Below are 23,692 nucleotides of genomic sequence, written 5' to 3' on the forward strand. Positions count from 1 at the left end.
GTGTTGACTCAGGTTTGTGAGTCTTATTTGAAAATATTTGTTGTGCTGCTGGTTTGCCAGATAGTAAGTTAGCTTACTATCAGGTAAAGTTGTTGGAGAAAGAAAGGGAATATTTACTATCATCTCACACTAAACACTAACAGGAACAATACTCTGCCCTGAATATGCTGAATATGTAGCTTCAGATTAAACATTATGTGGTACAAGATATATATATATATATATATGATGTTGACTAGTGTGTGTCACGTGTGTGTGTGCGTGTGTGCGCGCGTGTGTGTGAGCGTGTGTTTAAGCCCCAGATCTTCTTCAGTCCTAAATCCGCCCCTGGTCTCAGGATCTGTCAGATCTGTCTCGGTGAGACAGATAATAGCAATCCAAAGTGCTTTTTATGTGTGATCTGACAATTGATCAACCATTGCTTAAAAATTAAATACAGCTTAGCCGGTTAATTGCTGTGATCATAAAACACGTAAACGGCAGCACGCAGAACTCACGAGGCAACGTTTTACGTGATGTTTACTTGTTGCTATGAGTACTAAGACAGAAAAAGCCACGTCAAAATAAGTTTAGGAAGCCCACTAAGAATCGTAATAAAAGCATTTAAAATAAATACCATACACAGTTGAGGAAACATTGGTTTAAGTACCTGATATGAAGTGGTCGCTGCGTAAGTGAAATCCTTTACTCTCGGGATCCCACAGCTTCATTTCAGCCCGGTCACTAACGCGTTTTATTACAATGATCCAACGTTTGCGGCGCTCCGGATCTTGGGGATTCCTGTAGATGGCTCATTCCTTATGTCGTCCGTGTCTGTTCTGCATCCTGGGGCACAACAGGAATCTACCATATTTCCCGTTTGATTGAGTTTTCTGACAATAACAAATAGTCCAGCTGCCGGCTTCTGCCTGCCAAATTGCGCCGTTTCGATTTGAACTGTTGCATGCCGGGAGAAGTGACGTCAACTCCCGGAGCTCTATAGGCGGCCTGCAGCTGTACTCCTTCCTGTTAATGAGAGAAGCCGTTAAATCCGTCCTTCAGAAGTGAAATTGGACCTGTCAAACTTCTCATCACCATTCAAAAAGTACTGCACCAATTAGAAAAATTCAAAAAGCGTGAGTGGCAGAAGGCTTTGGTGGTCATGTGTGTGGAGTCTTGTGTGCCTACCACAAATGTTCTAGAAGATATGAGAACATTTCAGCTGCCTGTCAGCCACAGGTGCCTATTTTTTAAAGGGGTTGAAATGGAGTAAAGCTGGCACAGTCCTCCTTCTGGGGCTTGTAGCACAAAAAATGTAATACCAACAGCAAAACCGAAGACATCACTTCGAAGCAGACAAAATAACCTAACGAATTTGAGAATATCCTTAGTGTACTATAAATGTGGTTAGTGGAAATTTTTGTTTCAATATTTCATAAATCATGCAGTTAACAGTGCTCAGCTGCTCAGATGCCAATTCAGACCTCTGACATGTCTTATCGCCATTCAAAAACAGCTGCATCTATTGGAAACATTCAAAAAGCTTGAGTGGCAGAAGGCTTTGATGGTCATCTGTGTGAATTTTTATGTGCCTACCATGAATTGTCTAGAAGCTATGATGAGAACATTTTTAGCTGTCTGAAGCCGATCGGAGGAGAACATTTCTGTTCCTTTAACATGGGTTTCAATGAGACAGAATCAGGGTCTCTCCTCCTTCTGAGGCTTGTACAGAAAGAAATGTGACACTTAAGAACAAAATGAAACCCATTCTGAAAAGCTGACAAAAATTCCTACTTTTTGAGATATAATTTGTTTTGGTACTCCAAATGGTCTGGGTGTTGGAGTTGTTTCAAGAAAATGTGAAGGTCAAAAGTTAGAGTGGAATTTTCAGTTTAGAGTGGAAGAAACATGTTTTTAATTTTGATTATTGTCTAAGAAATGAACCGTACAACCACAATGTTTGGAGTACATTCATGATTTATAGCTCAAAACGAAGGTATATCCGTTAGCTGCAAGCCAGCATGAGTCTCATTTCAACTGGACTTACGGTTTTCTCAGGACAATGCCAGAAATGGAGCAAAGGAAGGTCATTGCTCCCATCTCTGCCCATTATAATTTTTGTTATTTTTTCTGAAAATCTCAAGCCGTACCTCAACTTCTACCTGTGATTTTAGAAAAACTGTAATAGATGTCAAAAATATGTTTTAACTAGTAATAGCTGAAAGTCTTGTGAGTTTGTTGAAACTTGAATGAAGTCTTTAGTTAAAGTAAACCTAAAAAGAGTTCAAAAAAGTGATGGGATTTAGCAGAAAATTGAGCAATCCCATTCATTTCAATGGGACCAAAAATCGCAGAAAAAGCTGAATATCTCAAAAAGTATAAAATATTGTAATTACAAAAGTCATTGCCGGCATAAGCTGAACGAGCTGAACGTTTTGATACCAAAATTGTGTAAATTGTTGAAGAATTGTGGATGTAGTTAAATTCCAAAAAATGTATAGAAGCAGAATAATTAACTATAAAGAGAAACAGGATCACTATAGTTTAAATGCTTTGCAGCATTCAAACAATTAGGTGCACACAGCAAAGTATCTGCTGAGCTAACGGTCATTCGAGGCTGTTTGCACAGCGGTTTGCTCTCGTGTGCTGCAGGCTTCAGGAAATGGCCCAAGTGGCTGAGGAAAGAAGTCTGGGCTACTGCCCCCACGACCCAACCCTAGATAAGCGAACAAAAATGGATCGATGGATGGATGATTCTCATCCCAGCTGCAGCTTTAAACCATTTTAAAAACTGTATGAACATACAACTTGTCTGCTTGGGAGGAAAATATTAAAGAAAAGGGAGGGCTTAAGACTTTTACTGTGTGCCAATGCCAATGCATCTTAAAGGCATAACCTGTCTATCAAAACAACAACACAAGACTAGAGGATAAATAATGGAAACAAGACAAGAGACACATCTGTGTGCATTCTCTCTGGATTTTTATTCTTTAGGAAGAGTTCTGTTTGGAATTACAAAATGCACTGGTAGAAATAGCGGTGAGACTGGCTGAGAGTGTGAAAGAGTGAGAGAGAGAGAGAACTAAAAAGATGCACTGAGTGAGAGATCAAAGGTCCAACAGCCAGTTAGAACAAGTACATCAACAGATTTGGCCAGCTCCTGCACCCCTGACACTCACACGAGTAGAAAGAACAACACACCACCTTCTGACCTGTGTCTTATTTTTTTAAAGTAAAAACTGTTTTTTTTTCTCGTGGTGTCCTGAACATTGATGTGTTATGCCTCAACGCCATGGAAATGAAGGAAAGAAATAAGACTTTGACTCTCACCAAAGCCTCGTCAGTGTTTTCACTTTTTTGATAATTTTTTAAATTTTTTTTACAATTTTTGTTTTCAAAAATAGAAGAAAAAACTGAAACATTGTTTTTTTAAAAACATCTATCTATTTATATTTCTTTTTTTTCCTCTGAATTAATGTGCTTTTTCTTTTAAGTCCTGAAGATGACTTTTAACCCACGGTGTGGCATGCACATAGCACATGCACTTCTGGAACTATATATATATATATTTTTTTTCCATTTTCTAAAATCATTTATACTTAAAAAATAAAAACAACAAACAAAAAAAATAATACTTTTTTTTTCTTCCCCGTAGCGACTTTACATTGCTTTTTGAAAAGTTTGTGTGGTTACTAGCGTGTTAGTGGATTGCACTGGAGCATTTGCACAAAGATGGAAAAAGAATGTTCAGGCATTAAATGTTTCATTCAGGGGGTTGACTCACACACACACACACACACTCACACATACATATATAAACACAGATCTTTGCAGACTTACAATGATTTGACAGAAATAGTTTAAATTTCAAAATGGATTTCCAGACATAAATTATAGAAAACAAAGTGAGCAACAAGTAATTCAAAGTCAGAAACACATTCACTCATGCTCACACATACACTAAAACCAGGTGCTACATACCTGGCTGCGTTCAGATTTTTCGTGTGAAAAAGACTTGTTTGTGACATCCCACTAAGGCTGGAAAGACACTAATAGGCAGTTTGTTTCACTTCTGTTTGTTTTCAATGCATTCTCTGGTCAACAAGTGATAGGCCTTCCGGTAAAACAGGTCAACTCAAAAACAACAGTGATGTTGGGGTAGACTGTGGTGTGTGTTGATGACCAGTGTTGACTTTTGAGGCACACATTGAAACACACCAGTATACATTGAAAGGAGTGACACATACAGGACGTTGGTGATTTCCATGCCCAGAAACCATTTCTCCAACCCTTCTGAACTGTGCAAAAGGGGCAGTCCAGTCATTGTGTTTAAATACAGCAAACACAGATGAAGTGGCCAAATTGTGAGAGAATGAGATTAACTTCACTAATACCCTGATAAATCACAAGTAGTTTTGCAGTAGGGAGTTCCACTGTCTTGTAGTGCCACCTGCAGGTTATTGGTGGTGAGTGTCTGCTTGGTAAGACACTAATAAGGCCTTCTTTGCTATTAAACCACCATAGCAACAATCAGAACCGGGATAGTCTAAGGAAGATCTTTGTACTTAGAAAGCAGAGAGCTCCTGATTACGTGTGACAAGCCAACAGTGGCTTTAAAACCTGAACAGATCTTCCATAGCAAGGTCACAGTGGCAGCGTATTGGGGTCCAGGACAGTGCAAGGTGGAAGATTAGAGTTTTCACACGTTGGCATGGTTGATCATTGAAAATTTGAAGCAGGGCTGGCTGCATTGGACTGTTGTCTAAGTCATGAGTCTATCTCACCATTACCAATGTGTTTTATTGTGACATGGCCTTTTAGCAAGTAGCTCATCCCTGGTAGGGTCTAAGTCAGTTGAGGCAGGAGTATGGGGCATTGTGCGATTGTATATTTACTTGGAAAGATCTTGAAAAGAACTTACTGTTGTGGTTAGGGCAAAGAAGAGCATCTTGGGAATGTGGGGAAACTAGGAATGAAGATGCAGCCTGGCAAGCTATTCTGTATATAGTTTGGCAATGACCTATAGACAGAGCTCCGTCATAGGCAGAACCTGCGACTGTCTTTCAAACCGTCTCCGCATGCTGTTGGACAATGAACAATATGATGTGCTCACAGCTACACATGCTAGCCAACAGGACAGTTCGCTAAACACTGCTAAAGAAAAAAAAAAGCCAGCAGCAGTTTCTGATCCAGGCCACACCTTCTCAAGACCAGGAGAAAGTGCAGCCGCTGCTGAGCCTTTTTAACCAGAGCTCTGGCGTTGGCAGACCAGGACAGGTCAGCAAAGATGATGGAGCACTGTGACTGGCCCTGCAAGCCAGTAGAGCACCGTGATTGGTAAGACACAAGAGTCTTCAAGGCTGCTGAGGGTACAATGGAGCGTAGATCCACACGCAAAGCAAAATCACTTTGCTTCTGCTACCGTCTGTCTAGTTTTCTAGGCTAAGGAAGAGGTGTAGCAATGTCATGATTGCCTTCCAATGGAAGATTTTCCAAATATGTTGCAATCCAGCCACCTTCTAATTGATTGTGTAGGTTGTGGGGCTGTCACCCAATAAGCTTAAAAAAAGTACTTAAAAATACGCTTCTATATTTTTGATTTATTCCCAGCTTATTCTCTCACAACATGACTATGGTCAACTTCAAGGTTGGAAAAAGATTACCTGAGCTGAAAATGAAACAAGATCATGACAGAAAATAACCGCGTCATTCTCACAATCATCACGCTCGCTACAAACAGATATATTCTAGCAGTTTATCCGTTATTACCTTCAGTGAGAAAGAATACAAAGATGAAGTGTTTCTCTCCTTTCTGCGACTTTCTCTTAGTCTCTTCCTCTCTGATGCTTCTGTTTGAACCCCAAACCCTGGAAGACTTTGAGATTTTACTGATTTGTCACAACTGTCTTCGCATTTAAAAAAAAATCCATACTTTACCCTGCTACCCATTATATCTTTTTCGCTTTATTACCTTAGTTACAAAAAAGTTACTTTCACTAAAAATTTTGTGCAATTCCAGCTGTATCAGTGGCAGGCATTTGGCACAGAACGAACAGTAGACGAGCAAGCAAAAAGTCATTGTTTAGTCCCCGAGCCCCCCCGCCCATCCCCCGGATAAACACACACTATCCAATTTACCCATAGCCCTCTGTCTTTTGATTTTTCTGTGTAAATGAAGCAAGAGGAATGTCATTCAGAGCACAAAGAGAGAAACAGAAAGTTGTTTTTTTTCCATAAAAAAGAGAGAAACCCCCACAGACCACAACAGAAAGGGCAGAGGAGAAAATTCCCTCCCGAGACAGTAGATTCTCATTTCTGCTATAGTATTCTTTTGTATCATTCATGCAGGATTCCATAAGGTGTACAACTTCGCAAGTCTAAAAAAGAAAAGAAAAGCGAAGCTGTGTGGGGTGCAACAGCAGATTCAAGCTTCGATGTTTTGAAGAAGTAGAAGAGGAGGAGGAGGGGGGAACAGCGGCTGCAGGAGTAGAAGAAATACTACAGGAAACAGTTATTTGTTGTTTCTGAAATCCATCCCCGCAGTTTATTTTTTTCTTTTCTTATAGACTGAGGTCGGTTGAAGTGTTTTGTCTCTGGCAGGAGTGTGTTAAGCATCATCAACACACCTTTTCTTTCACAATGGACAGAGATTTTTGTCAACACTCCCCCACTTAGCTCCTCCCACCTCATACAGGTGGTGGTTTTGGGGGGGGGGGGGGGGGGGGGGTGTCTATTTGTCAGTTTTTGTATTTTATTTAAAAACACAGATGATAAAACTCATCAATATTCAACTGGTGGCTGGGAGGGTTGGATTGGATTCCTTTTTTCTTTGCAGTCAACTTATCAAAAGTTAGCCTTGAAAAAGAAAAGCAAGAAAATAAAAACAAATAAAAGGTTGCTCCTTTGTCTCTGACTATAAAGTGTCTTTTATCGAGTCGCAACTCTTGACATCTTGTAAGTGGCTATAGCTCATTGCCAGAGGCATAAATTAAGACACAAAGAGTAGTGTCCATCATTCCTCCTGCTGTCCTTACAATCTGCAATTTATGAGCTTGGTCTCTTTTGGCATCAAGAGAGGATGGAAAAACAATGCAAGAAATGTCTATTCACTTCTTGTTTCTCCGGATTCTGACTTGTTTCGTTCTCTTATCTTGATACCTATTCTTTCACCAGGTAAAACATCCCTGGGACCGCCAAAGGAGTTGGTGAGGAAACCAATGAACAGACAAGAAATAAAAGTTGTGGTATCCCTTGGCAGTCACTGCTCTGGCTCAGAGCTTTTCAATTTTTTTTAAAAATCCAACTATCAGTGTTCATCCTTACATCCCTCCCCCAACCCCAAAGGCTAGCACCAATCATCTTCCTCTGTCTCACCGTAGGGTTCATGCAGGCCCTTCCGAGAGCCCCTAGGATGCCCAGCTGGAGGGGGAACCTTATGGGGCCCAGTGTGTGGGGGTCCATGGAGATGTGTGGAGGGTGATGAAGATCGGTAGCCATTGGGTAGGCGACGCTGGGCGGCAGCGGGCTGGACCTGGCTCTGCACAGGCCCAGTCAGGGCAGTGGTGGGAGGAGACGTGTGGTGGACGGTCCTTGGGGAGGTTCGAGTGGGCTGCAAGTGGGGGTTGTTAGTGGGGTGAGACTGTGGAGGAGGGAGGGGGTGGGGGTTATGAGGCTGCGGTTGTGTGGGGGGTGGCAGTGGGTGGTTGGCCAGGGCATGCGGGTGGGGGTTTCCACCCTGCATGGGGCTTGGCTCGTAGGCAGGTGGTTCGTGGTGCGGGTCATAGTCCTGGAATTCCTGGTTGTAGAAGCAGCCATCCCCTTCAATGGAACCACCTCCACTGCCCGAGTCTCCCCAGCGCGGTGGTGGGAGATGACCCTGGCGGGGAGGGCCATGATGGGCAGCGGGGATTCCACCTGGAGGTGGACCCTGTCCTTGGAAAGGTTCTGGAGAAAAGTGTCGAGAGCCTGGGGCTGGAGGTCTGCTCTGCGGGCCGCCAGGAGGTGTGGGTATGGGCTTACGGACTACTGGGGAGTAGGTTACATGGGGCCGGGGGGTAGCAGGGGTCTGAGGCAACTGTCGACGGCCTCTGCGTGGAGTACTGGTTCCGGAGGTCGACGGGACAGGACTTCCACTGACTGAACTACTGCCCTACAAAAAAGTGAAATAAAGCAAATAAAAAAAACAAACCACATATTCAAGGACGAAACATGTAGAATAAAGAAGAAGATGGTAAAGACAGGAGAATGAAACAGACAGTGAAAGAATGAGAGAAAGACAGAAGAGATCAAGTAGAAAAGCAAGAGGAGACAGGAAACGAGCCATAGCAATGGTAAGAAGAAAATCACCAATTGTAATGTACATGGAAGAGGAAAAGACCAAAATAAAAGCATCACAGTAGCAGAGAAGATGTGGATAAAAGGATGAAATCCCAAACAGCACCATACAAAGAGAAGCAACATGTCACGCAGAAGAAAGAAAACCAAAAAAATGACAGAAGAAAGAAAAGGTTTAAGTGTGAATTTCCAGATCAGCAATAACAGCAGTAAAACAGCCATACACAGGTCTCGTGAAATAACTTTGTGGTCTTTTTTTCTGATTAATCCAATTCTTCCACAACAAGGAGTAAAAACTAAGTTTTTGAAGAAAGATCAATCCACAAATCTTGTGATATTTACATTTTGCGTATAGCATCATTTCATATTATATATATATATATATATATATATATATATATATATATATATATATATATATATATATATTAAGGCCAGTTTCAAACCATGTGTCACGGAAGACAGTCAGGGGCACCCCCAGAAAATTTTGGTAAGGGTGGCAGGACAGGGCCAAAGAAAATTTTGCGGTGGCACACCAAATTGGTCCTTGTGGTAACTGGGAGAGTTGAGCCTGTGGTGATGCAGTGAATTGCGCCTTTATTCTTTTTTATATAAAAAAAAAGATCAAAAACACTTAATTCAAATTTGAGAAACACAAACATTTTAGAAAAATACAGTTAAAGTTATTTGAAATGTTATTTCAAAATTTTATTTTAGAATTTAAATTTTTTGTTTTATTCACCTGCTGCTGTCTTCACAAAAACCATGGAGATATAAACATATTTTTTAAAATAGTGAGCAGCAGAAACACACTTTTTTAATTCTGATTATTTGTTTACGTATTAATTGTATATATATATATATATATATATATATATATATATATTGGGTTTAACATTTATGTCTTGAATAAATAAGATGAATTTATGGTTTGAGTGAACATTAATCTGATTTATCAACACTGGGCTTCCTGGGAGGAAGGCAGCAATTTTGGGGTCGCCACTGAAGACAGTACGCTAGTTCTTTAAACAGTTTTCCAGAGTCTTGTTGTTTCTGTGTTGCTTCACTCCACATCACCTTTACTTTGCTGAAAAAAAAATCAAACTATAAATGTGGCCGATCTGTGTTCAACTGTGATTTTTTCAAATTTTGGTCTGGTTGATTATGAGCTGGATTCCGTCTAAATTTTTTGAAGTGAGATATTTGGAAAACGATACCCTAGTGGTGGGACACAGAACTCTGGCAGAATTAGAACATTTAGACAAGGCAGCTGATAAGATAAGACAAATATACATTTTCATTCATATTTGTTCAGATGTTGGTGATTTGAACAGAGTGGCTTTAAACAAACATACGCCCATTAAATATTTGTAATGCAATTATGTAAATGTAAAAAGGGTGAATTCCTGGTACTTTGAACACAACAATGGTCTTTAATTTGAAGTTGGAAGCCAAGAAACATTATATCTACTGTGACTTCAGTTTTTTAGAGAATAATTGTGTATTTTTCTGGTCAAGACTGAATTATTACCCGGTCTGCCTACTTCCATCTACGCAACATTAACCGCCTACGCCCTTCCCTCACTACTCACTCGGTCGCCATCCTTGTCCACAGCCTCATCACTTCCCATATTGACTACTGCAACTCTCTTCTCTTCGGTCTTCCTCACAAATCCCTCCATTAACCCCAACTACTCCAGAACTCGGCAGCCCGCATCATTACCAGAACTCCCTCCTTCCACCACATAACCCCTGTTCTTCAGCAGCTCCACTGGCTCCCAGTCACTTCCAGAATCCAATTCAAAATTCTGCTATATACATTCAAAGCCATCCATAACCTAGCTCCCCCGTACCTCTCAGACCTCCTTCATCCCTCAACCTCCACCCGTTCCCTCAGGTTCTCCTCCTCCATCCACCTCTCTGTCCCACCTCTCCGTCTGGTCACAGGGCCTTCAGTCGCTCTGCTCCCCACCTCTGGAACTCACTCCCTCCTGACCTCCGTAACATTGACTCCCTCACTCTCATTAAAACCGGACTCAAAACCCACCTGTTCCGTCTAGCATTCCAATAATTACTCTCTTTGCTGCAATCTGTTTGCTTTATGCTGTTCTATCTTTTATTGTTGTGTATTTTATCTCTGTCTGTAAAGTGTCCTTGAGTGTTTAGAAAGGCGCTGTTGAAATAAAATGCATTATTATTATTATTATTATTATTAGGACTTCTTTCATCTCAATCTTTTACCATTTAGTCATCACGAGTGGAAGTGTGCTAGCTGAGTATCACTTTAAGAACTTTGAGCATCAATAGGCCTTTCAAACAGTGGCATGGTCAGATCTTTTAAAATGGGGTGGCCCAGGTAGTGCATTTCTTTGTGCATGGGTGGCACCAATGGTTATGCTTTTTCTGTTTTACCCCAAGCGTTTTGTGGAAAAGTCTGTTTAAAGGAAATTCAGTGGAGTGGCCAATCAGATTCCAAGGGTGGCATGTGCTACCCCAGGCCACCCCTGGACACGCCCCTGCTTTCAAAACCTGTATCATGCAGCTGATACTGTTTGAAAAAAACATGACAGGGAAAAACATCCATAAAATTCAAGGCTCTTGAACTGTAACCTGAACATGTTTAATCCATTCCATTTTTGGTTCTTTTAAAACACAAGAAAGGTTTTTATTTACCTTGCTAAACTGCAGACTTTGCGTTTGTCGACAAGCGTTTGCCGAAACGTTAACAAGGTAAAGAAAAACCTTTCCTGTGTTATAAAATGAACCAAAAATGGAATTAGAAACTAAACACGGTAAGAACACATCAGATATGTTTAATCCATATTAGGGCCTCCATTTTCTCTTTCATTTACATACCATGTGTACACAGAAGCCCACCTGTCTGTGTGTGACGCACTCTCGACCCTCGCTGGGTGAACGTGACCAGCGCCGATCCCTTTCTCTATCCCTTTCCCGGTCGTGCTCTTGGTCCCGGGAATGCCGGTGTCCATATTCGCCCCCTCGCTCTGCTACGTAGCGCTCTTTGTCCACAGAGCCGTGGTGATGGTGATGATGGTGGTGGTGCTTACGGTCTTTAGACCGACCTCGATCCTTGTCCTTGTCACCAGGCTGGTCCAAGCCTGGTGATAGAGGTAAGATCATGGTAAAGAAATAAAAAACATGACCACACATCACATTTATGAAGAGAAACTAAATGATTTTGTTGAAATCTCCTACCCGTGTCATCGTTGTAGCAACACAGGGATCTCTCAGAAGCTCTGTGACTTCGGTCTTTACGGCGGTGTCCGTGTCTGTAAGGTCGGCCCTCCTCAGGTATCACATTATCCATGTTGTAATCATCTGCCCCTCCTTTATCTCTGTGGCCCCGCCCCGACCTGCTGTGGCCCAGAGACGAAGCGGACCGTTTCATGGGGCTGCTGTCGTTGATGATCTGAGAAAAGAAAAAGAAACCACCAAAAGATGGAGGGAGAGGCGCTTCTTTTGACAACCAGCGTTTTACTTTGTTGGAGTGATCGGATAAGACACTGTGTGCATGCGTGTGGGATGTTGTCTGCTTTTATGCAAGCATTTCAATAAATGTTCTCCAAAACATCTCCTAAATGTTTAATTTGCACGCTACAACAAAATCATGCCCAACAAATGTTGCACTCAGTATAGTCTGGGTGACAGTAGTCAGTCAAAAAGTCAAATCTGTTGCAAAACCATCTTTACTATAAAAACAAATGTATCATTTAGACCTCACCCCAGCTTTCCACTGGATGTGTAAGCGGTGCGAAACGTAATGGACACATTTTATCTGAGAGCTCCCTTCCCACAATGATGCAGTTACTACTAAGACAAGAAACAGCAGTGAAAGCGTTCCATGGAGGTGGTACCGTCCTGTTAGGTCACAAAATATGAATAAACTTCAATTAAATTGAATAGAAAAATCACTGAAAAATTACAAGATGATGCAGGATTTTGGCAGTTCACATGAACTGCTGTAACAAGTGCATTTTCCCCACTGTGGGATCATTAAAGTCTGTTCTATTCTATTCTATTCTATTCTATTCTATTCTATTCTATAAATAAAGAGAAAGACAGCAGCATATATCCAAAAGATTTGCGGCTTTTTTTGTACTAGTTAGCAACTGGGTAACTTCCTGTGACTTATTTTGAAAGTTTCTGAATGTTTTACACAGCTTTCGTGTTTACCTTCCTGTCTGGCCTCATCTGAACTGCTGAGCTTGATGCATTTTGAAAAGGTGGTGCAAGAAAAATAGAACTGAAACGTAAGCAACATGTACACTTCTGGGTTGCTTCCAAAACGTATTGCTTCACATCTAGTGGAAAGGCACCCATCCAATATAATGGTGGCTAACTGCTGCGTTTTGCTAACATGTCTGGTGGAAAAGCCTGGTCGAGGAGTAAATTTGCTTTTAAAGTGACAATGTGTAGTTTTTTACCATTGATCTCTGGAAATTTCCATTGAAAGGTTGTTGTAAATGAATTAAAAGTTACGTAATTGTTGAAAAATATTGGCGGTTTCATAACCATAGAATGTAGGTCTAAAATACATGGGAGCGGGTCTAAGTCTCTGGGCGACGCCATATTGGTTGCCAGGTTTTCTTCTACGGAAGTGCATGAGGACAGAATACATTTACTGATTTGTAACAAATGGTTACAAAACCTTCAGCATTTATAAACATTGTTCTTTTACACATTTACCTCTCCACTCATTGTAAGTGATAAAGGGGAATCTGATGTGTTTGTTATTTTGCTGGAAGTTTCACTCCCAAGGATTTTTGACCCTAATGGGCATCCGTTGGTAAGGTCTTACTCCAACAAAAAATACTGCGTACTTGCAATTATTTAGGTATCTACTGCCCACACTGTCACTTTAAATCTTCCCAAAGTGTATTGTGCATGGATCTCCAACCCTAGTTTTCAAGGCCCACATCTTGTATGTTTTAGAAGCTTCCCATAACTAACATGTAATTTAAATGACTGAATTAAGTGCTCAGCATATCAACTCTGATGTTTTTGGTTACGGGGAAACCTCTAAAACACTCAGGGCAGTGGACCATGAGAAGCAGTCTGACTAGGGTCTAGATGTGTGGTTTCCTGGTCTGTTAACTGGTATGTTTGCACCTCATGATTTTTATATGGTTGTCATGGTTACAAAGTACCCATATGCATATGCTGACTGTGTATAAAATGAATGAAAATACAGTGGGGCAACAAAGTATTTAGTCAGCCACCGATTGTGCAAGTTATCCCACTTAAAATGATGACAGAGGTCAGTAATTTATATCATAGGTACACTTCAACTGTGAGAGACAGAATGTGAAAAAAATCCATGAATTCACATGGTAGAATTTTTAAAGATTTATTTGTAAATCAGGATGGAAAATAAGTATTTGGTCAATAACAACAATTCAACTCAATACTTTGTAACATAACCTTTGTTGGCAATAACAGAGGTCAAACGATTACTATAGGTCTTTACCAGGTTTGCACACACTGTAGCTGGTATTTTGGCCCATTCCTCCATGCAGATCTTCTCGAGAGCAGTGATGTTTTGGGGCTGTCGCCGAGCAACACAGACTTTCAACTCCCTCCACAGATTTTCTGTGGGGTTGAGGTCTGGAGACTGGCTAGGCCACTCCAGGACTTTCAAATGCTTCTTACGGAGCCACTCCTTTGTTGCCTGGGCGGTGTGTATGGGATCATTGTCGTGTTGGAAGATGCAGCCACGTTTCATCTTCAAAGCTCTCACTGATGGAAGGAGGTTTTTGCTCAGAATCTCACGATACATGGCCCCATTCATTCTGTCCTTAACACAGATCAGTCGTCCTGTCCCCTTAGCAGAAAAACAGCCCCAAAACATGATGTTCCCACCCCCATGCTTCACAGTAGGTATGGTGTTCTTGGGATGCAACTCTTCCTTCCTATTCTTCTTCCTCCAAACACGACGAGTTGAGTTTATACCAAAAAGTTCTACTTTTGTTTCATCTGACCACATGACATTCTCCCAATCCTCTGCTGTATCATCCATGTGCTCTCTGGCAAACTTCAGACGGGCCTGGACATGCACTGGCTTCAGCAGCGGAACACGTCTGGCACTGCAGGATTTGATTCCCTGCCATTGTAGTGTGTTACTGATGGTGACCTTTGTTACTGTGGTCCCAGCTCTCTGCAGGTCATTCACCAGGTCCCCCCATGTGGTTCTGGGATTCTTGCTCACTGTTCTCATGATCATTTAGACCCCACCGGATGAGATCTTGCGTGGAGCCCCAGATCGAGGGAGATTATCAGTGGTCTTGTATGTCTTCCATTTTAATTGCTCCCACAGTTGATTTTTTCACACCAAGCTGCTTGCCTATTGTAGATTCACTCTTCCTAGTCTGGTGCAGGTCTACAATTCTTGTCCTGGTGTCCTTCGAAAGCTCTTTGGTCTTGGCCATAGTGGAGTTTGGAGTCTGACTGTTTGAGGCTGTGGACAGGTGTCTTTTATACAGATAATGAGTTCAAACAGGTGCCATTAATACAGGTAACGAGTGGAGGACAGAAAAGCTTCTTAAAGAAGACGTTACAGGTCTGTGAGAGCCAGAGATTTTCCTTGTTTGAAGTGACCAAATACTTATTTTCCACCCTGATTTACAAATAAATTCTTGAAAAATCCTGCCATGTGAATTCATGGATTTTTTTTCACATTCTGTCTCTCACAGTTGAAGTGTACCTATGATGTAAATTACTGACCTCTGTCATCATTTTAAGTGGGAGAACTTGCACAGTCGGTGGCTGACTAAATACTTTTTTGCCCCACTGTATGTATTTATACATTGAGACTACAGTTGTTCTACGTCAGCATTACTGCTTTAAAAATGCGTTTCCATTGTCGGAACTTCAGGGTATTTTCTGGAAGTGGGACATTGGCCGGGAGATAAGATGGCCCAAATCTCTCAACTGTTATCTCCATAAAATTTCAGCCATTTCAGGTCTTTGCACAGATGTCAGCATGCTTCAGCAGTGATGTCACTTATCATCACCAAAAAATATCCACAGTAACATTAAAAGCTTTATTTTGTAGAAGTGTGATGAAAAATGTGGAGTTCAATGGACCCAGAAGAAGTGCCATTTTTATGCACTCTGTGAGACAACAAAACCCTGTGAATTATATCTGCGACTACGTTTACATGCAGCCAATATCCGGGTTATGATCGGGTTAAGGTCGGTATTCGGGTTTCTGAGTTAATCAGAATAACCCGTTTACAAGCATAAATAGAAAGAGTTATCCCTAACTTGCATAACCCGATTTAAATGCGGACGTTGGGGTAGCGTCAGGACGTCTGGACTACGTCCAGACGCAATATGCGTCATTTCCGGTTCTTCTTGTTCCGGTATCCGTGAAAACAACAACATGTTTCCCAGTTCGGAAGAGATAGTGACCGCGTTTGTTTGTGTTTTAGTTTCCTCATCACTCCAAAAGTGTGGTGCTGTGCCGCGACTCGCCATGTTGCTCCCAACTTGTCATTTACTTCCGGTGTTCTGGCGCATACAAGACGTCTCGCTACACAAAAGACCAAGATTCCTTGTGAAGAGAGCATGCGCAGAACACACGCTTTGATGGGGATATCCCGATATGCGTTTACATGACCAAACATTCGGGTTAGAAAAGGGTTACCCCAGGTGTAGTAACCGGGTTTTTAAAAACCCGGTTATGAGCATATCCGGGTTTTTGGCGGTGTTTACATGGACCTGCGGAACCGGGTTATTGTGAATATTCGGGTTTTAAAAGGGTTACTGGCTGCATGTAAATGCACTGACAGTGGGGGAAATTCCCTGCATCTTTCAGTGTCGGGAGTTTAGTAACGACATATTTATAGCAGTAAGAGCAGTGCTTATTTGCTTGTGCTTCCAGTCTGCTTCACAAGCAAATCTCCTAATTTTAAAAACACTAATTGTTTTGGATGACATCTGTTGATGTAATTTCCTATTGAGTTACAACCAATAGGAGTGGGTTAACCAAAAGTTCTGTTCCGCTACTTTTCCAGACCTTTCAGAGTACCCACCTTTGTGCAAGGACTCAGAAAGTTCCTGTAAATGGCTCATTTGATTGGCCGAGTAAGTGGAGAAATGTGCATGCCAGGAAGTTCAGGTAAACCTAAACAGAAGTTCAGATAGTGGAAACACGCCTGTTGTTGCAGCTTACTCAACGTTAGCATTAGCTAGTGTTTAGCTACTGGTGAAAGAGGGAAAGAGCGGTCTGTGCATCATCAGGTAAAATAAACAAACTGTTTTGTTATTAATGTGGCCTTAAATCAGTTTTTAGTACAAAGCTGAATCTACGTGTGTACTCTTGATTTCTCCATCTAAATCAGTGTCTTTAGAACCAAACCTGGTCATTGCAGAGCTTGTTCACTTGTCTTTCTAAATAAATCAAGAGTAGATGAAAAATTCCAACGTCTGTGTCCATACCTGATAAAACACAGCTCACTATACATTATCTACCACCCGCTGATTAAAGATAATAACACGAATTATAAGAAAGAAAATGTTGGCAAACAGCCATGCTTACATGCTTCTATGACTTACTTCACAAATAAATAAATAAATAAATAAATAAATAAATAAATAAATAAATAAATAAATTAATTAATTAAAATACTGAAAACTCAGAAGAACTTGCAAAACTTTTTCAGCTTCAGCAAAATGTCCTGAGCATTGGCACATTCCAGGCTGCAAAATGGTTTGCTATTCCATTGTCCTGTCCTACAAACATGCATGTGCATGGGGTTGTCCTGAACCTTCTAATGGTAAGGGAATTTGTCTCAGCAGTACTGAAACCCCACAAGCTCTGAGGGATGACAGCAGGACATAACCTATGAAGGTTTCTGACATGGGCACAAAACTCAAATCAGCTAACTTCTGTGTTAAAAATGTCTGGCAGCTGAGCTGACCAAGTGTTGGGGTCAGATGACAAAAAAAAAAAAGATGAAATATGGCCTGAATGTACACAGAGAAAAATACCAGATTTTAAAGAAATACACTAACTTCAAATGTTAATTTGTTAAAAAGATACTTTGGCTACATTGAAATGTGTTTCTGTGTAAAGAGTTACTGTGTAAAATGTTTGTGAATAGCCCGTTGTTAGGAACAGAGCCTTAGTGCAGCCACAATATTAAGTGGTAGGTTGTTGTAGTCTGAAACATGGGTGGCAGTATAGTGCTTGTGTATTTATAGAGGTGCAGAAGAATGTTCCAAGTGAGTCCCTGAGAAGTGCTGCTGAATGAATATTCGTGTCGTTACTGTCAATCCTTGATTTAATAAAGTTAAAGAATTTTACCAGCCACATTCGGGTGATGGTGGCACAGGAGTTAAGTGCTCACCATGTAATCGGAAGGTTGCAGGTTCAAGCCCCGTTCAGTCTGTCACAGTCATTGTGTTCTTGGGCAAGACACTTAACCCTCTTTGCCTGCTGGTGGTGTTCTGAGGGACTGGTGGCGCCTGTGCTCGGCAGACTTGTCAGTGCGCCCCAAGGCAGCTGTGGCTACAGTGTAGCTCATTACCACCAGGGTGTGAATGGGTGAATGACTGATGGTGTTGTAAAGTGCCTTGGGGGTTCCAGGAATCTAGAAGGTGCTATATCAAATACAGGCCATTTACCATTTTTACCAACTCCAAAACATAGCAGATGTCTCAATCTGCTTTACGGCAAAAGTTGTTTAATATGCCGTTAGCTTATGAAGGCTAGCAGTTATTTCAGTTGGACAACTGTTAAGAAGAAGAAAAATTTTGCTTTTTTTGTTGGCATTACAGTGGAAATAAAAGTAGGAGAGTACGGTCTTTAGAGGCAAAGCAAAGAGCTGAAATCAGAGTGAACATCGGTGTGACCTACACTAGTTTGAGGGAGCTGAAGGAGGCTATAAAATCATTGACTGATGGTGACCTGGCTTTGTTGCTGCTGGACTTGCAAGTAAAAAAAAAAAGCCCAACACTGTGGATCTTTGTACTTTTGGCTAATTTAGTATCAGTTGGCTCATGTTAGCATTAGCTCATGTTAGCTTTGGCTCACTGTTAGCACTAGCTTCAGCAGGCAGAGTTGTTCATGACAGTTTTAATTCTGCTTTCAGCCAGTAGTGTTTGTTGCTTTAACTTGTAAATGTGATCCAAATGTCCTGCAATCCTAAGATTACTCAAATCTCACAAATACCTTGTTTTTTATTTATTTCTTTTTTGTAAACCCTTTAGATTGCAATACATTTAACAGGAAAGTTTGGCTGTAAAAGTACATTTCATGAACTAATGTGATATTTTGGAGATTGAAGCTCTTTTTTGAACATGGGGACATTTAATTTTAGAGCTAGTCGGTTTGGACTAGCCATTGGCTCATGAAACTGTCCAATTCAGGCAAAATAGCAATTATTTATAACTTTTACACGGAAACACACTTCAAAATGGCTAAAACATCCATTTAGCATACACATTTCCCCAAATCCATCCACTTTCCATCAAATTCTTCCTCTCCCACACAGCCATTCTTCAACAAACATCTTACATGCACATTTGAGCAACTGAGTGGGGACTTGGACACATATGGGGACTGTTGATATCATTAAAGGTTAGCACACAGGCATGAGGGCAGACAGCAACAAAAAACTGGCAGCAGCAGCTGAGCGAAGAGAGACAGAGGGTCATAAAGTCTGGAGACAAATTTTTTGGTAATGAGAGGGGACAAGCAGAGGTCAACCCATGTCCAAACTTACCAGTACTGTTAAATACTGACAACAGTTTGGAAGCTGAGCTGGGAAATGGTTTCATGCTGAAAAAGCCCAATTTCTGAAACATTTTCTCAACTGATATAACATTAAAGACAGCACATATGAGAAAAAATAAAATGTTGAAATGATAGGGTATAAATAAGAGAGAGGGAGAGAAGACAAGACAGGGTACATACACTGAGGTTATTGCCACGGTGCTTCCCTTTCCTCCGCTGCTGTATGAGCACAAAGACAGACACACACACACACACACACACACACACACACACACACACACACACACACACACACACACACACACACACACACACACACACACACACACACACACACACACACACACACACACACACACACACACACACACACACACACAAGAGGTACACGTGGAGCAAAGACATAAAACCAAGGCGGGAAAAGAAGACGGAGGAGGAAGTAAAAGATATGGAATGTTAGTTGGAAAGCAATCAAAGATGGACGATGAAGAGCGTACAGAGGGACAAGGAAAGGAGAAGGGACAGAGGAAGGTCTGATTAGAAACCAAAGCAGTTGTGATGGTGAAAAGAAACACCACAAAAAGAAAACAAGGGTAGTGAGCATCACAACTGCACCTCACAGACATGCTAAAACAAATAACTAAAGCACATAACTGTTCAACTAAACACAAATATAACTGTTGACTCCGATTTGTAGAAGTTCAGGTTCAAATATGTGCTTTGGATATTTCATAGACAGCACAAAACATAAATCAACAACAGGCACGATGATGCTGGGACACTGAACAGTGATTTTAAAAAGGCAGCAGACTGACAGGACTAGCATGAGACAACATTGAGATTACCGAAAATAACTGCTAAGTACATACACATTCTCACACACACAGACAAGCACACGTCTGTGGCATTTGGCATCATAGATGCTCTCCATTTCTTATTTAGAGAAAGCCCTCAGAATAGCAGAAACCTTTGACTGGAAGGAAGAAACATTTGAGTAAAATCACAAATAAATCCACCAGGGTCCCGACAAAAGGAGAAATTAAATAAAGTGTGAGGCAGAGATCGGTGTAGGTGTTTATAAAGGCTTTGTGTGTTAATGACAACCAGAGCACTCACCGAGATGTGAAACAATGTAAGATGGATGAACGTGTGAGATGGAAAACAAAACAATCGCAGGTAAAATCATTCATGCAGGGGAAAGGATACACAGGGCCGTATTCCTTGTAGATTAAGAATAAACAGACCTGAGGGATGGGACAAACAATAATACAATATTCTGAGAATATCCTACGTTTCCAAAAAAAGCCAAATCTCTGATGTGAGAAAGCCACAAAACTATATTTTCTAATACAGTAAATTCAATAATTTACACATTACTAAAATCTAAATAGATATGATTAATGCCTGAAGTTTGACTGATGCTTACTTTGACAAAGAACAACATATATTTACAGTTTTTCTCAAATAAGTCTTTTCTTTAATTTTTGTTTTTTCAACATGTCGTTTTTTCATTGTGAATTTTACGACTTAAAGCCGCGATGGTAAATTGGGAAGTTAAACTATATTAAAATCTTTGTTTCATAACAACGTTCTAACATAACATTGCTATAAAAATATTGTTAAGATAAAAAACCTGGAAAAATTATTGAAGTGGTTCTTTTTTCAAATGTTACGCCTTTTTAAAAATTATTTTCTAAAATAATTTTAATGTATTTCCCAAACTGCTGCACTTCCCTGGGTCCTCCATTCATTACACAACAGTAATTACAACATAAATACATTCATTACAACAGTATTTAGCAACAGAACACTACTGGTGTGAGAGGTTCTCAGCTCAATAACATCAGAGAAGGAGAAACAGCCGGCTGCTTCCACTTTAATTACCAGAGTCCCAAAAAGAAAATCACCATTTGAAGTCACGAACACCAAAAGATGTTTGGACCTAGAAAACAGCATCTGGTGTTTAGCGCTATCTTGTTTCCTCTTGAAATGTGGGTGTTTGGTTGTTCTCATAAATATATGCCTTTAATTATGAATTTTTATTTTAAGACTTTTTAAAATCAGATGTACTTGTAACATGAATTTTATTTCAAGGATTTATCTCAGAATTTTTGTTTATTTTTAACCTACAATGAACCTGATGCACTGTAAAAAGAATCTGTAGAAACAAGAAAAAAAAAACTGAACAGAGGGTCTGACTTTGCTAGCTGCAATCCTAGCTTAGAAGCCACATGTTGACAAAACATATTCATGTTTCAGCCAGAAATGTAGCCATGCTAGGATGAGATTGTCGTGACAGGTAGCCATGTGCACTGTTTTTTCTTTTATTGTAAACTTAAATCTTAATGCAGAATGGAAACAAGTAACAGTAATTTGTCAATGGCCACCTTTAACTGTCTGCAATCTCAGCTCAAGTAACCGTAGCAACAAATCAGACTTTCAAAATATGACAACATGGAACAGAACGAGACAAAGCACAGACACGGAAGGGGAAACACAAAGGCACTGGAGAGATGATAATGCTGCTCACTTGGTTGTCGCCTGGTAGGCGAGGCATGGAAGCGGCCCTGCCGTGGCCTTCCATTGGTGGAAAGTGCTCAGTATCCGTGTTACCATCCTGCCCCATCTCCTTCATCTCTACCGTCTGCAAACAGAGCAGGAGAGCAGGAGATGGTTTGACTGGCTGTCATGAGCACTGACAATGAGGGGACATGTGGACAACTTTGTCATGTAAAGAGTGAGCACCTATTAAAGAGACAATGTGTAGTTTTTACTGTTAGTCTTTGGAAATATCCATCAAAATGTTGTTGAAAATGAATGAAATGATGCCCAGTTGTTGAAAAATATTGGCGGCTTCATAATATGTAGCCATAAAAATAAGGTATAATATACATGCAATCGGGTCTAAGTCTCTGGGCAACTCCGTGTTTCCATTTACAGGAGCACAAGAGGACAAAATGCATTTCCTAATTTGTAACAAATGGTTCATAACTGTTGTTGTTTTACACATTTACCTCTTCACTCGTTGCCAGAGATGAAAGAAAGTCTGATGCGCTTGTCAATTTGCTGAAGGGTGCGCTCCCAGGGATTGTTGACCCTAATGGGCATCCATTGGTAAGGTCTTACTCAAGCACAAAAATACTGCTTGCTTGCAATGATTTATGTATATACTGCCCCCTATTGCCAGGGAAAATACACACCGTCACTTTAAGTTCATCCATTGTGAATTCTTTTTAAGCTATTTTATGTACTGGATGTAAACTCCAAACAAAGCTCCTTTTTATTTTAAATTATTATAAATCATTATAAAATGAGCTGCAAGAAAAGAGAAACTGAGGGAGATTCTAATTTGTTGAAGGATGTTATCTTCATTAAAAAGAGCTTGAATGTTTCTGCATGAAAATATCAAAAGAAAAAAAAATGTTCAGTCCAAGAACTGTAAGATTTTTTAATGACCAATGCATTTTTTAAATAGCTTTTTAGGTAGGCGATGACTGAATTACAAAGCCATTATGTTTGCATGAACATCAAAAGTTTAATATTCATACTGCAAAAACTGTTCCTGTCTGAGATTTATTGAAACCAACCACTACATTTTCTTACATGTGCTACAATTTTTTAAAAAACTTGCTGTGGTTGCAGTTTCAAGAATAAAATTATTCATATTTTCTCAAAAAACAATACTTCTAATGATTCCCTAAAGCGTTTATTGTCCCCATTTCCTGTTCTTTTATAGGGCAGCATAACAATTCAGTCAAATTTCTTTAAAGAGCAAGTCACCCCCTACCAGAGTCTTTCCACTCCCACTTCATGTTTGAAAAATGCAACAAATGCTGTTGCCTGGCAGACCGACACAGCAGAGCAGCTAACAAATACACACACAGGCTCACAACAACATTGTGACATCATAATGTACCAGTTAACATCATAGCATACCTCTTAGCCAATAGCGGTGGCAGATTTAAATTAAAATACAGTGCATAGTTTTTACCTGACGACAGCGCAACACTGACAGTTTTAGGCTGAATATTTAAATTTTAACTAAGATGCACAGAAGTGCCAAATTATTGACTACACGTGTCTGCAGCACAATTAGACAATTGTTTAAATAGTTTATCAGCAACAAAAAAAAGTAAATTTGGGGGTGACTTGCTCCTTAAAGTGTGGAACGTTAATTTTATCAATACATTTGCAGTGGTTTCCAGTAGGAATGAATGCCTTGTAAGTCATACTTTGGGGGAAAAAACAAACAAAAAAACACCAGTGCACCATTTACAGGAACTAGAAGTGTGCCACATCAGAGTTAAGCTTCGACGGCAGGATTTGAATGCCTTAAATTGGATAACACCAACGTGACTCTACCAGTAGCTTGCAACATTGATGTTTTATCTCCACAAATACACAAGCCTGGAGGAGTTCTGTTGTGTGGTAGAGTTGCTAATTTTAACGGTTAGCTTCTACAAGCCAAGACGTTCTCTATGTCTTAGCATCCAGGAAAGAGCAGCGTCTACTCCGTTATAATCAAGATGGGTGAGTCCGTGAATGTTAAGTTACAGTGTGACGTAGATCTGTCAGGCTTTTCAAATCCTAGCGTTTCATCATCTATTTTCCATCAGAACA

At 40.5% G+C, this 23,692-nt stretch overlaps 1 protein-coding gene across 12 annotated transcripts in view; it reads right to left on the reverse strand.

Annotated features, from left to right (window-relative positions):
* Window positions 1–2,944: 2,944 nt before the first annotated feature.
* Window positions 2,945–23,692, reverse strand: part of cacna1aa (calcium channel, voltage-dependent, P/Q type, alpha 1A subunit, a) — a 147,211-nt gene continuing 126,463 nt past the window's right edge. For 10 of the 12 annotated variants that reach the window (XM_070542057.1, XM_070542055.1, XM_070542051.1 and 7 more), the window contains 4 exons: window positions 21,603–21,716; window positions 11,530–11,743; window positions 11,191–11,432; window positions 2,945–8,128 (listed from right to left, as the gene is read on the reverse strand). In XM_070542057.1, coding sequence (XP_070398158.1) covers window positions 7,325–8,128; window positions 11,191–11,432; window positions 11,530–11,743; window positions 21,603–21,716 — 1,374 coding nt within the window. In that variant the 3' untranslated portion in view covers window positions 2,945–7,324. The remainder of the gene's footprint in view (window positions 8,129–11,190; window positions 11,433–11,529; window positions 11,744–21,602; window positions 21,717–23,692) is intronic. The other 2 variants (XM_070542060.1, XM_070542058.1) reach the window with 2 other exon arrangements.

Source organism: Nothobranchius furzeri, chromosome 12, assembly GCF_043380555.1.
Source record: "Nothobranchius furzeri strain GRZ-AD chromosome 12, NfurGRZ-RIMD1, whole genome shotgun sequence".
Lineage (NCBI taxonomy): Eukaryota > Metazoa > Chordata > Actinopteri > Cyprinodontiformes > Nothobranchiidae > Nothobranchius > Nothobranchius furzeri.